The sequence below is a fragment of the Canis lupus genome, chromosome 17 (assembly GCF_011100685.1).
Source record: "Canis lupus familiaris isolate Mischka breed German Shepherd chromosome 17, alternate assembly UU_Cfam_GSD_1.0, whole genome shotgun sequence".
NCBI classification, from domain to species: Eukaryota; Metazoa; Chordata; class Mammalia; order Carnivora; family Canidae; genus Canis; species Canis lupus.
In genome coordinates, this window is record NC_049238.1 from 30,597,031 (window position 1) to 30,612,054 (window position 15,024).

General features: G+C 34.3%; 1 protein-coding gene across 5 annotated transcripts in view; it reads right to left on the reverse strand.

Annotated features, from left to right (window-relative positions):
- Positions 1 to 1,329: 1,329 nt before the first annotated feature.
- The window catches only part of ATL2 (atlastin GTPase 2), a 56,376-nt gene continuing 42,681 nt past the window's right edge, over positions 1,330 to 15,024 (reverse strand). For 3 of the 5 annotated variants that reach the window (XM_038561299.1, XM_038561298.1, XM_038561300.1), the window contains 10 exons: positions 14,622 to 14,672; positions 14,262 to 14,318; positions 12,690 to 12,782; positions 10,260 to 10,398; positions 9,366 to 9,493; positions 8,144 to 8,200; positions 6,338 to 6,409; positions 5,279 to 5,710; positions 3,754 to 3,768; positions 3,531 to 3,656 (listed from right to left, as the gene is read on the reverse strand). In XM_038561299.1, coding sequence (XP_038417227.1) covers positions 3,549 to 3,656; positions 3,754 to 3,768; positions 5,279 to 5,710; positions 6,338 to 6,409; positions 8,144 to 8,200; positions 9,366 to 9,493; positions 10,260 to 10,398; positions 12,690 to 12,782; positions 14,262 to 14,318; positions 14,622 to 14,672 — 1,152 coding nt within the window. In that variant the 3' untranslated portion in view covers positions 3,531 to 3,548. The other 2 variants (XM_038561296.1, XM_038561297.1) reach the window with 2 other exon arrangements.

Consider the following 15,024-nt stretch of genomic DNA (forward strand, 5'->3'; position numbering starts at 1 on the left):
CCTTGTGAGATTAGTAAACGCTGGCATGAGAAGGTGGCTGCCAGCAGCACAGTCAACTGCTCTCAAGGCTGATTTTTCTCATCATCCCACAACTATGACAGGAATGGGAAAATAGACGCACAGATTGATTCTGATCAAAGTTTAGGAATTCGACCATGAATAAAGTCTAACAGTTGGAGAACCTACCCAAGTAACCTCCCCTAGCAGATAAGCAGCTTATCAAAAAGCTGATTCCCTGGTTAAAAGGCTAAGCATGCACTTATGAAGACTGTGAAAGGCCACTTTGAATATTTATCTAGTGCACCACTAATAGCACCACCACAGCGTTTACTGAAATTTTAACAGGTTCTTAACCAAGTTAAGACCAAGCTTCCTTTAATCCCATAATAATGAAACAACGTAACTAACACCAACAGTACCCATGCCTTCAACAAGGATAAAGCCCCTAGTCCCATCCAATTCTGGAAATAACTAAAGCCCAAGTCCAAGTCAGAGTTTTCTGAAAATATAACCCTCACAAGTGAAATACTGCTATTCAATTCTACAGAGGAAGTTCAGTAAAATGAGGAGGACTAGCTATCTTCATGAGAAATGTGTATGTCAGAGGTGCCTGGGTGGCTCCGTCCATTAAACATCCAACTCTTAATTTCAGCTCAGGTCATGAGATGAAGCTTCACATTGGTCTCACTGGGCATGAAAAGCCTGCTTGGGATTCTCACCTCCTCAACCCTCACACCTCCTTTCCCCTCTCTCTTCATCCCTGCTCATACACTTGCTCACTCTCTTTCAAAACAAAAATTTATATATATATATATATATATATATATATATATATATATATATATATACACACACACACACACACACACACACATACACACACACACACACACACGACAGTAGCAGGGTTGTGAAGGACTGTCCCTCCCATAAAAGTAAATTATTTGTGTCTTAATTAGGAAAATAAATATTTGTCATTAAGCATTCCTTTAAAAAAAAAAAAAACTGTCATATTATATGGGCTACTACAAAATTGTACCACAGAAAATATACTAACACCAAAGTTAGTGCAGTCAACAGTTTTGAATATGCCTTTAATCCCTTTTATTGCTTCTTACTTAACAATTATTTTCAGTCTTCCAGCTGAAACCAAAGTGTTTTTTCTTGGAATTCTTTATAGAATTTTATCTTCTTCGTGGAAACACATTCTCCAATAAGAAATATTAACAAATCCATGGTCTAGATTTCACAACTCTTATGATTTGTTGTTGTTGTTGTTGTTTAAAAAAAAAAAAAAAAAGGTAAGCTCTGTCTTTAATTTCAGAAGAATTGCTATTATACAACAAACTTTTTATTTTTTCATTCATAAAAACAGTCCACAGCATTCATAAAACAGGGTGTTAGAAGAAATAAAAAGACTTTTCAAGTAGATTCTTTATGTTTTAAGAACAGATGAGTCGGTAGCAATTTAATACAGATGGAAACAAATACAATCCATATAAAAACAGGATTTGAAAGAAGGAGGGGAGGAGATATATCAACCGAAGTAAATTTAGAGCTTTCAGGCATGCAACTCAACATCTGAATTTTCTTTACTTAAAAACCAAACTAGGTGCTTTAATAATAAGTGTTTATAAAGAAGGCTACAAAAATATTGCAAAAATATTAAATATTAGCCTTACATATACCATCAAAAAAAAAAAAAAAAGGAGAGAAAGAGGGAGAAAAGAAATTAACAAATCCCCAGCTACACCTAGGCTAATCACAACAAGTTTTCCCTAACAGAGACAGACAAAGAAAAATAATTTTTACAAGCTCAGCTTTGGGTACAATACCTTAGAGCTCTCACTTGGGTGTTTCCTGCTCATGCTCTTTTCAGTTTAAACAAACATGGTTTATGTAATGGAATACATACTTGAAGGATTCCTTAAAAAAGAATCACAAGTTTCATTTTATATATACAACAAATTTTTAATTATGTACTGAAAATAAATTACAGGAAATAACTTTAAAATGCAACAGAGGACAAAGTCACAATAAACATTCCCATTGAATTCCCTTGGGGGGGGGGAGGTGAGATTGCAGTGCTCAAGAAGATAAATATCACAAATATATCAAAAACTTCAAATTGTCTATGCATTCACACACTGACATGAGCCACAAACATTCCTTCACAGGGACTGTACTTAGCCTACCACAGAACCAGATTTTGCCATAAACTACAAAACTTTTAATACAAAATCGTATTTATATATTTATAATTCATATACATGCCCTATCTGTGATTTTAGAAAATAAAAGCTACACACTGTACAGACACTCTTAACTCATAGCTGTAGGCAACATTTTTGGATGGAATTTCTCCCCCAATAAAATTAATGGCATATTTTATGTACATGAAGGCTAAACTGCATAAAGACAGTTCAGTTTCCCAGATATGCATCTCCTTTTAGGGCAGGTTTATAAATTTAAAAAGGCAAGACAAATGTACACCTCAGAATCACTTTCTTAGCTACAAGAGTTGTCATGTAATTTCTGTGAAATTTCTGATACATGCACTTATGTAATACTGGTATTGAAGGCAGTAAAGCAATATATACTTTTAATGTAGTGGCTCAATAAAGGCTTCATTGTCATTCTGATTCTTGATACAGTGATTTGTAACTTCACTAAAAATTAAAATTTCAATGGGACACTGGTGTTAAAGAGACTCTAAATAGATTTTTTAAAATATTTCCCTGAAATATCCTTTTACATAAGACAAATTTCACTAACATTAGATTAAAAGGAAAAGAAAATAAAAGAAACATGGCACAAATGTGCATGATAAACTAATGCTCCTCAGCCAATCTCCATGTCTTAGGAGCCAAGAACAGAATGCTTAAAACCAACAAACAATTTTCACACTCTGTGGCAGCCATCTGTGAAGCCAGTTATACTAAACTACTTCTACAGTTGATTGTAAACTTTGGTTTATTTTTATTTGAGTTCTCATTGTACAGCAAGCATGAAAAAAGGGAGAGTGGAGTCCATGAGGAGATGAATTGTCAGTCTGTCTTTAATCTGGCATGATGAGACACCTGGTCAGTCAGGCCTGCTTTGATAGAGTTTGTTACAGACTGCCTTATGTTTTCCTCCATCAAATTATCACCCAGGGGCTTCAATACCTGTGGTATGAGAAATGTGCAAAACAAATAAAAACATGAGGTAAAAAAAGAGTTACATATAAAAATAGATATAAAAATTCAATTCAAAGCAATGAAGAAAATAACCAGAAATGTGGGAAATAAAAAGATGCTTCTCCCAAAAAAAGCTATGATGCTACAAATAATGCAGTTAGACATCTGATAATGCAACAAAAACTAGTTTCCTCCTATTCAAACCATTTACAATTCCTAGGAGACGGATGTGCAATTCCATACCCTATATGCAGCATCAAATCTGGTAAGTATACAGCATTTATGCAGACCGGCCCAGACGGTCCTGCTTATTGTCCTACATGTATTAGTGGGAACACTTCAGATAGAGAAAAAAGTTAAAAATACTGTCTAATTTTTCTTCTTGTTATTGTTGGATGACAGTCTCTGTCGCTGTGCTGATGAAAGAGCACGATGGACCATTCGACGTCTAGTAACTTCAAACAGTTTGGAAAACACCTAAAACATGGAGTGATTCGTTAGGACAATGACTCAGAGTGCCTTGAAGTTAAAGAGTTTAAGACTACAAGAATCGGAGACTTTGTGGGTTTCTCACCTTCCTGGGACTCCTCTGAAGCAAAAGAAAAGAGAAATGCAAGAAAATTTAGGCAAGGTTTGTTGACACAGCACAGATCTCTGACTAGTGATCAACTTACCTTCACTACACTGAAAATAATTTTACACACTTTAGATTCTTCCATTTAATTATTTTGTAATAATGGCACCTCTAAAGTCCTAGAATCAATGCTATACAGGAGAATGACTGGCTTTCAAAAGAAAACACTGTACAATGATTAAAATTCATGCTGCAGAAAATTAGTAATGGTCCAAAATTTTAAAGTAGGTAATTTTTTTTAAAGTGAGATTGTTGATAGCTTTTAATCCATCCTCTATTAGAAGATATCAAAGGAATATGAAGAGTGAGATTTTTTTAGATAAAAGGTTAAATTTAACAAATATCCAAACACAAGCTTCCAAATCAGATCCAAATAAATCGAGCATTTCTCTGAAGAATAAATACAAAATCCAAATTAATATAGTGGGTCACTTTATAAAATAATGACATTATTACAAGAAAAATCAATACCCAATCAACCTTCAAAAAATTATTTACTTCGTCAGTCTTTAAACTTAATGCCAAAACCAACATGAACCTGCATATCCTAGATCTTCAAAATAAGCTCAATTACTTCATCGGCCCAGAAATGATATTTGAAAATGCCATTATTATACTGTCCGTCAATAATAACTGCAGCTTTCCTTCTGATCCTTGACATGATGCTCAAGTATTTCATGATGATCATTTTAATAACATCCTTGAATGGAATTTTCTCAACACAGGCAATTCCAGCACACAGTTGGCCAATATACAACATGGCTTTCCTTAGTAGATTCTTGTCAGGCCCGACTCTGAATTCTGGTTTGAGGTAAAATATTATGATTTGAATTCTGGCTGAGGTAAAAGATTACGATTAAGAGAAGCTGGTTCTCTTTGTAGTGCTTTGCTTTGTTCAGAGTGTAGTGTTTCCAAAGTACAGAAGTCAAACAAAATTCCTTTGGTAAAAGAAATCTCTACAAGATTGTTCCTTGTAGTACATCAGCAAATCACCACTATCTTCATGGATGGCAACAAAGACCTGAATGCCATCCACTATTTTTCCTCAAATAAGCATGCATTGCTTCTTGCCAGTATTATTAAGAGACTTCTTTTGCTTTCTTAAAGCATTGCACTTCCAAATTTCTTTTCCTTATACCGATTCTATTTTCTTTCCTCTAAGAAAAAAATCCTTAGAGACTCTGGCCCTGCCCATCATGTGGCATAATCAGGCCCATGACTAAGAATCTATCCAAAGGATATTACAGATTTAAGCTAATCAAAGCACACTATAATTATTTATGACTTTAAGAAAAAATTTCTCCGGTTCATTTTTATATTCATATTATACAACCAAACAAAACAGAAAACATCCTCTTGACATTCCTCATACAAAAGAAAAGCAGGTGTGCAAATACTGCAGAAGGGTGGGGAAGTGTCACAGGGATGAGATTAGTCACTGAAAAACCAAAAGATAGATACCAACCTGTTCCCACAGTGTTTCAGCAATCTGATCAATCATTGTTCCAATTTCTCTGAACTCCCCAGAGTACTTTACATATGCCCAAGTACAAAGAGATGTCAGTGCTAACCCCATGATAAGGTTACACAAGACGGCTATAGAGTTTAGGCCAATGAAGCCAGTCAGTCCTGAGATTATATACATAGCAAACATGACTGCAAACAGTGTGGCAGGGGTACGAGCAGCATAGAAGATATTTTTGCCATCATTGTGCTTTATAAAATTTGCATAGGTTTCTTCGATTTCAGCTTCAAGCTGGTCCTGATAACGATGGCAGAATTCATCTCCACCCATTTTTTTTACTGAACGGAACTGTTTAATCGCCACTTCCTTGAGATCCAGGTGTTTTCGCTCCAGATCTGAAGGTGCAATGTAAGGCTTGTCCCCACCACATACCTGTACAGACAGAATTACAGGAGGACACATTACAGGCTAGAAGTAATTTATATTTGGGAAGAAGTTCCCTGCTCACAGTTTTTAGTCTCAAAGTCAAGCCACCTACATGGTTGAGTTTTAAACTTGTTCATAATACCCTACACATAAATTACTTCTTATATGTTTAACTGACTTGGGCAAAATAAATAATCCCAGTAAAGACAGAAACAATTATACTGCAATCTATACCTGACTTCATTGGCCCACCAACACACCATTAGAATACAAAAAGACTGCTGGCACAGAGTGGGTAAAAAAGAGAAAAAAGGTATTTTAATGTTTGAGTTAGCAAGATTAGCACAGAAGTTGTTATTGGCCTTAAACTGATATTACATCATAAGATACTAATAAGAGCACTCTGAATCATGTGTCAAAACTATTTTAGTACAATTTATATAATAACTTGCCACCTGTATCCTGCACTCCAACCATGTGAATTATATTCTTAGTTTATTTGCAGTAGAGATGGTAAAGGGGAATCAGTAACTGATATAACGTGATAATCCATGCGGAGCACAAATTAGTTCAATTATTTTAAATGTAAAAATCCTCTTACTCTAGTGTCAAATTTAAATGTTGGTTACAAACCTGCTCCATACTTTTGCAATAGATCTCTCTTGCTCCTGCTACTGCAGCAAGATTATTAGCTTCAGCTGTTGCCTAAAAAAATAAAACAAAATGTGTCAATTTTATGCAAAAGATATTCAATGACTCTATAAATTCTGATTAACACAATAAATTATATACAATGAACATGCCTGAAAATGAACCAGAGAAAACATTATCGACTTCCAGTTTTCCTTTCCAATGGAAGGGAAGACCAGTATAAAATATCTAATAATTGCTTCTAACAGGACTGCCTAATTTTGTTTTGCTTAGGTTTATTAAAATGGGTATGCTAAGGTGTCTGGGTGGCTCGTCGGCTTAGCATCCGACTTTTGGTTTTGGCTCAGTAAGAGTCATAAGACTGAGTCCTGAATTGGGCTCTGTGCTCAGCAGTCTGCTTGAGATTTCTCTCTGCCCCTTCTGCTTGTGTTCTCTCTCTCTCGAATAATCTTAAAAAAAAAAAAAAAAAGAAAAAAAGGATTGTAAAAAAAATCCGTATGTGCTCAAGAAATCAAAGAATCAGACATGATCATAAAATGTGTCAAGCCCCCAAATGTACAGAACCAATGCTTGCTCTCTCTCCTATAAGTATTATACAAGAGACTTTCAAATTGACAAAACAGCTTATTGCAGGAGCTGTAGAAATAAATACTGTTTAATCTACTATAAAACTGAGAAATTGCCCAAAAATATCACCTAGAAATGCATCTGAAAAAAATTAAACATAAATTTAAGTGAAAAATTAACAGTATGAACACAGTGATATAAAAGTTACAAGAACAGGGATCCCTGGGTGGCGCAGCGGTTTGGCTCCTGCCTTTGGCCCAGGACGCGATCCTGGAGACCCAGGATCGAATCCCACATCGGGCTCCCGGTGCATGGAGTCTGCTTCTCCCTCTGCCTATGTCTCTGCCTCTCTCTCTTTCTCTCTCTGTGACTATCATAAATAAATTAAAAAATTAAAAAAAAAATTAAAAAAAATAAAAAATATTTAAAAGTTACAAGAACAGATGGACATTAAAATAACAATTATTCTTGATCTCTTAAATTAAGCTGTCTCATCTTCTCTTAAAAAATGAACTAGGTTAAAAAAAAAAAAAAACTAGGTTAAAATAACATTGTCCCAAAAGAACACTTTTTTTTTTTTTAAGATTTTATTTATTTACTCAAGAAAATGAGACAGAGACAGAGAGAGGCAGAGACACAGGCAGAGAGAGAAGCAGGCCTCATGCAGGGAGCCCAATGTGGGACTCAATTCCAGGACTCCAGGATCACGCCCTGAGACAAAGGCAGACACTCAACCACTGAGCTACCCAGGCATCCCAAGAACACTTTTTATAAAAAAGATTTTATTTACTTATTTGACAGAGAGAGAGAACAAAACCAGAGGGAGCAGCAGACTCCCCACTAAGCATGGAGCTAGCTTAGAGTTCCATCCCAGGATACTGGGATCACGATCTGAGCTGGAGGCAGACACTTAACTGACTAAGCCACCCAAGCACCTCTAAAAGAACAGCTTTTAAAAAAGGAGAGGGAAAAAAAGAAAAAAACTATATGCACTAGAGGCAGCTCTAAATCATTAATATCAAAGGGATAAATAAACTTTATTTCCAACGTTTATGGTCAAAGCTCAGAGAACAGAAGAAATTTGGTTCAGAGAGGCCCATATCAAGCCATCTCCTGCAAAAGAAATTATTTGCTTGAAAGAAGCACAACTCCATCTCCAGCACTTATTTCTAAACCAAAGACTTTTTTCCTTCATAAATATATGTACAACACACACACTACCTGAAGCATGGACTTTGGATGTGGAAGTTCCTCTCCTTGATAAATTTTAATATAAGCCTAAAAATACAAAAGACATTATATTGGCAGGTTAAACAACTTGGCTCTACATCATGAAGGAAGAAAAACCATTTAATATAAAAATAATTCATGCTTGTAAAAGGGAAGTCTAGGAAAAAATTCTAAATAAAAAAATAAAAAAAAGGAAATTAAAATCTTAAAAATCATAGACTCTCATTTCCAAAGTTAACCCTATTCTCAACATTATTAAAAATACATGTTGCAAAAAAGTTGCTAAATAATATCCTAGAGATTGTTTCTAAATATAATTCCAACTTGCATAAGTTATCTCATATATAAAAATTATTTATACAACGCCATCTACTTTATGAAAAGACATTCATAATTCTTCCCTCCTGCCATTGTTTTAAATGTTAGAAAATATTTTTACTCAATATTTCACTTTGACCAAGTTAAATTATATTCCAGTTCAAGAAAAAAATTACCTAATTTATGCTTTAAGGATAAGAAGGAAAAATGAAAGTTTTTGGTAAGTTCATATAGGAATTGCTCATCTTAACTCCTTACTACCTCTAAATTAATTCATAACAAAAATAGTATGAAAGTGAACATCAACTGTCCAATAAATGACCCAAAATATACTTTCAACTGGAATTTCCCTTCCATCTCTAACTACTATGAACAGAAAGAACCCTGACAATGGTTTTGTTCTGGCAAGCAAGCTATGAGGACTAGAAAAGAGCAGAGAGAGAGAGAGAGAGAGAGAGAAAAAAAAAAAAAAAAATCTATGAGTAATTTACTTAAACTCAGAAACCAGTTTTGTACTTTCAGTTGCTCTTATCAAGTTTTCAAGAACTCAGAGAGAAGGCTTTTATGAGAACTCAAGATGCAGAATTACATTCCCAATTATTTATCATCATTCACAAATGATAGAATGGTATGACAATTATATGGTGAATGGTCTTCTCTTCATATCAGAGCTGAAGAAAAAGCAGGATAATTCCATAAACAAATAAAATCACTGTCTAAGAGATACAAGTTGTCTGCTGTAATTTTAACTATCCTTAAAAACTGATATAGCCGATTCAAAGTAGAAAAAGAAACTATATATAAACCTCACTTTTTTGCTTTAAAGTATACATACATATCAATTTTAAGTCAGCTATACTTCTAACTGAGACAAAGTCATTTAATGTAGTTTTACCTTAAAGTATTCTACAAGATCTCTACAAGTGACTTTAGATCCACTTATCTCTTTTTCTACCAAATTTTCAGGGGCAAGCAGCAATGGAACTAGATTTCGAAGCTCTCTTTTAAAATCTTCATCAATATCTGGAGGAGATGAGATAAAAGCCAGCATGTTAGTCAAGAAAAGAAAGAAAGATTAAAAGCAGTCCCCTCTGGTAAAGATTCATAAAATCTTGTTTCATGAAAACGACAATATACATACAGTATTTATTACTTGAGTAGATTTATTTTAAAAAAAAATTTCATCCAAACACCTATCTCCTAGGAAAAAATACTCCTCTTATTCTGCTATTCCATTTCCCTCATCCTCCAATAATTTTTTCAGCTCAAATAATAAACTGCGATCTACCAAAATAAATTCCAAGTCTTTTTCAAAAGACAAACAATTCCTGAAATTATACTAAATTTTAATACTAGATTTTGTATTTCCAGCTATATTGTAAAACTTTCATTATTCCTCCAGCCTTTAGCCATCACATTTAATCCTAAAACATACCTAAAAATTTGCATCATCCCTAAAACAGTCTTAAATCTGATTACATGAATACAATATATTAGTAAAACATTTTACAGACTGCAAACAGATGAAATACTGAAATGTTCTCAGCCTTTGGAATTTTTAGGACACTAGTGCTAAGCAACAGATCACATTATAAAATATGCTAATCCATACACTAGGTGTCTGTGACAAACCCAATGGAAAGCTAGACAGACCACACAGCATTAAAATCACCTCATTAAACTATCTTCCAGTACAAAACAAAACATTAAGGAACCATGTATTTTTCTTTTAAACTCTCAGCCTCTAAAAAATTAAAGTTCTGATTTTAGCAAGAATGGGAATTCCCACCTTTCAATCTCCCATCAAAACTAGGATTAGTTGCAACTTTAAGACCAGGATGTGGCAAAAGGAAGCAACCAAGATTTGAGAAACAATTGTGAATGTGCTTCCTTACATTCTGTAGCTCTTCATGTTGATTCTGTTTTACCTGAGGGGAGAAAGAAACAGGGTGAAGATGCAAACAATAAAAAAAAAAAAAAAAAGAAGAAGAAGAAGGAAGAGGAGGAGGAGGAGGAGGGGGAGGAGTTGGAAAAGAAGAAGAAGAAGTTGTTTTAAAGAAAATACACATGCATACTCACAAGTGTGCACACTTAACTCCAATGCTACTTCCAGATGGGTGTTTTTTGACAACATAAAATTTTACTAAAGACCCATTTCTGACCACTTTGGTAAGACCCCACTTTATCTGAAAACTAGAAAAGATGTTTTCCCCCATGTTTGCTGCGAACGGATGAAAAAATACAAATAATAATTAATCATACTATCTAACACCAGACTAACAAGTAGTGGTTGTGGTTTACAAACCAGTAGATAAATTAAGAATTTGCCTTTAGGGATCCCTGGGTGGCGCAGCGGTTTGGCGCCTGCCTTTGGCTCAGGGCGCGATCCTGGAGACCCGGGATCGAGTCCCACGTCGGGCTCCCTGCATGGAGCCTGCTTCTCCCTTTGCCTGTGTCTCTGCCTCTCTCTCTCTCTCTCTCTCTCTCTCTCTATCATGAATAAATAAATAAAATCTTTAAAAAAAAAAAAAAGAATTTGCCTTTAAAGTACTTGTAACAGCAAAGAGAAAAACAAAGTACTAATTTGCCTACAAATAAAAAGGTCAACCCCCGAGCAAAATAACAGCTAAAAATGAAAAAGCTCCAATGCAGTCTAAAAATATTTGAAACTTGTTGGGATTTCACTACTTACCCCAAATGACTATTTATGATTTATGCTAGTTATCAGTGTTTTGGGAAGAGAGATTGCTATGTGTTTTCTAGAAGAAAATCTTAAATTTAGATTTCGTTTAATAACTACTCATCTCAGTATAATTCACATACTCTCTCAATGACTCTTCTCAAACACCATTTTAAAAAACGATGCACTATTTATAATCAACAAAACCTTGAAACTACCTAAATCTCCATCAAGAGTAGAATGAAGAAATTGTTGTCCAGTCATACAATAGAATACTGCATAACAATGAGACTGAATGAACTAACTACATGTAACAATATCTAAGAAACATAATACTAGCAAACGAAGCTAGACACAAAAGAATACATGATGTATATGATTCCTTTCCTAAAAAGTACACACAAAGCTCGTCAGAGGTCAGGATACAAGTAGAGGGCTGGGGGGTAATAGATGAAGGTGGGTACTTCTGGTGAGTACCGAAGATGGCTACATTCATTTGTATAAATTTATCAAGCTGCGCTTACAACTTGAGCACTTTCCTGTATCATTTCAATAAGATAAAAACAAAAACAAAACGTGGTCTTTGAAGTTCAAAAAAATTCTGAGTTTAGTTAGTATGTCTGATATGCTCTGTATTCATTTCTTCTGAATAAACCAGAGAAAACTCTGATGATTGAAATTATCTCTGACAATAGGGTCTGGAAATGCCTTTCCAATAGCCAAGAACGAGGAATTGGTTTCCCTCTTATTTTTTTAATAAGAAAATTATATTATGCCCCGAGTTTTTTAATGTAGTTGAGAAACTAAATACATCATCCTACAGGCAATAAAACTTTATTACCCAAAAGTGAGGACCCTACCACTTACAAATTAAGAGATTTTCATGTAACTTTTGTGTATGTGAGTAGATGGATACATCTGACCTGATAATTTCCCCCAAGTACTTCGATAGGAGGGTACACCTCAGGAACAAAGGATCATGTTGTGAGGTTATTTTCTAGGAATGCTTTAATGTAGCATGTTGCATGGATCAGGAGTCTGGACATTAGGGTCCTAGTTCCAGTTATCAACAATTAGTTAAGAGACCAAAGGCAAGTCACTTTTCTGGGTTCAGTTACATTATATATTTAAAAAAGGAAGCTGAATTAGATTTGGTTAAGATCCTTCTTCTAGCTCTATATGCTGTCACTCTAAGAGACAGTATTCTTTGGACAGAACACATCATCTGTGTTCAATGTATGTATATCATATTACCTATACCTAGTCTGTTCCAATTGTTTGGAAAGCTCAGCTATGCCAAAAAGAGACACATGCAAGTAGATCAAAAAAGTTAGTCTCCTTCAAAATTTTATCCTTTGAATATTGTACAGGAGTACAACCAATCTACTTTTCATCAATTCTATATAGGCTAATTTGGGATATGCAATTTATAGTGGCAACACTTAAGAGACAGGAAGTCTAAGCAACAGTCCAGACAGCAGACTCCTTCATCTGGCTTCATGCTTATTATGCTCTCCTCACTAGGAAATGGGGGCTTACCTGCAATCTCTTTTCAAGGAATTGTTTTCCACCTTCCAAACCATATGAATGTTCATAAGGATAACTCCAGTCTCGAATCAAAAACATTAGTGTCTACAGACAGAAAAAAGTAGAAATCATTTCTTACAAAATTTTACAAAAAAAAAAAAAAAAATCACTAAACAATTTAACAACCACTCCCCTAAACAATCCCTATGAAAAGTTATAGTAACCAAATGGTTAATACTGCTCATAGTTCTAGCAAGGTCCTACCTAAGCCTACAACACACACTCCTAGCCCCTATACCAAGCAATTGCTTCCATTTGAGAACTTCATGGTATTTGAAGAGTCACCAGAGGCAATAATACGGGATCTTAAAAAAATCAACAAAAGGCATTATTAGGGCATACAGATCATAATTTTAAGTCAAGGTTGTATAACTAACAGCAATTAATCTAATTCTAGACCAACTGATTCTTTTCACTGAATTTCTTATTCATATATGCTTTGGTTTCTCAATCGCAGCCTTACTGATAATTTGAACCAGACAATTCTGCATGTGGCTGGTTGGTGAGAAGTATTTCTGGCCTCTATGCACTAGGCCAGCAGCATTAACCTCCCTCCAAAACTGTAACAACCAAAAATGTCTCCAGACATTGGCAAATGTCCCCTGGGTGACAGAATTATCCCAATTAGGAAAAACTGATTTGGGCCAAATACAGTATATTTCATCCCTAGACAGAAAATAAAGCCATAGCCTGCCCCGATATTTCATAAAAGTGATCACCTGAGTCACATAAGACTGAGGCAGAATCAATATAAACCCACCAACACTAAAGATCATCAGCTGTCACACAGTAAGTACTTCACATACTGATGAGCAAACAGGGTGGAGTCATTCTCACCTATTATAACACATCTGACTAAACAGTACTAATGTCAACTTACAAATTACACTTACTTGAAAAAAGAAACCACCTGAAATTAGCTTTGCTTTTATTAATTTAAATCTCTGTCACAACAGGACTCTACAGAAGCAAACAGAGCATATACTTCTCAAATAACTCCACCTAGGTTTATTTCTGACTTAATATTCTGTACCTGGCATTTAACAGGAGTAAAAAATATGGGGATTGAGGGAATGGAAGGAAGGGAGAGATATAATAAATTGTGAAATTTTCTATATGAAACCAAAATTAAGAATAACTACAAAAAACCTACAATATTTTGTAATAGTTTTCCATGTATAAAGAAACTTACATGACTGTCTCAAGTTTAGGAATTAAATTACATCTAATTAAGAGAAACATTAACCTCTTAATCTAAGCATAGCATTAACAATCTAACTATATTCATTTGTTCTATTTCCTACTCTTGTTAGCCCACTACAGGTGGTAATTACATTAGTTTCAACTACACTGAATCTGTTACTAAAAATGAGTTTGAAAAAAAATAAAATAAAATAAAAATAAAAATAAATAAAAATAAAAATGAGTTTGTTATAATATCCTCTTATCTTCAGACTTAAAAGATAAAGTGGCTTGACAGCTTTTTATATGTAAGTTTTTAAAAATGATAAAATACTTATTTACCTGAAATGGTTTCTGGTAGATTTCTTCCATTGCAAGTCTGCCGTACTCTGTAAATAACTATTAAAGCAAGTTATTTAAAATAATGCCCCCAAATAGATTGAAAGAAGACATTTATCTATAAAGCCGTTCTATGTAAGACCATATAGATGTCAGAGCCTTTAAAATCATTTGAAAGTCAAGCATTTAATTTTCTAACAGACTAGTTATACATTAAAATTTCTTCTAGCTAAGAAGTTATATTTCAGTTTAAAACCATGTAATACTGAATCTTCTTACACTATAATAGGTTTCTAGATGGAAAGTCACAAGTAAGAATTATATTTTCAATTCTTTGGCACACATTCTTTGAGAAATACATACTTGCAAGTGTTGAAGATCATCTTCTTGAATATTCTGAGACAAATTATATACCTGTTAAAACAAAATTGTAGTTTTTATCCATTTTTTTTAATACCTAGCTGTGTACAACTTTACTTGTTGAAATTAAGGGTATTTTATACATCAGCACAAAAGAATCACCTAGCCATTAGCTTAACCAGTGGCACATGAAAAGAATTTTCTTTTTTCCTAACAGGATAAAACATTAAGGGGGGAAGTAGTGGCGGTAAATTACGCAAAAATCATGAAAACATACATAAGGGGTCTAGAAAGTGGCAGATATTTTTTTAAAGGTATATTATGTAATAAGGATTTTTTTTCCTCCTTCCCAAAGTTTCTTTAATGTTGTGACATGATCATTTTTTTTAACAGTGAAGACTGTTTC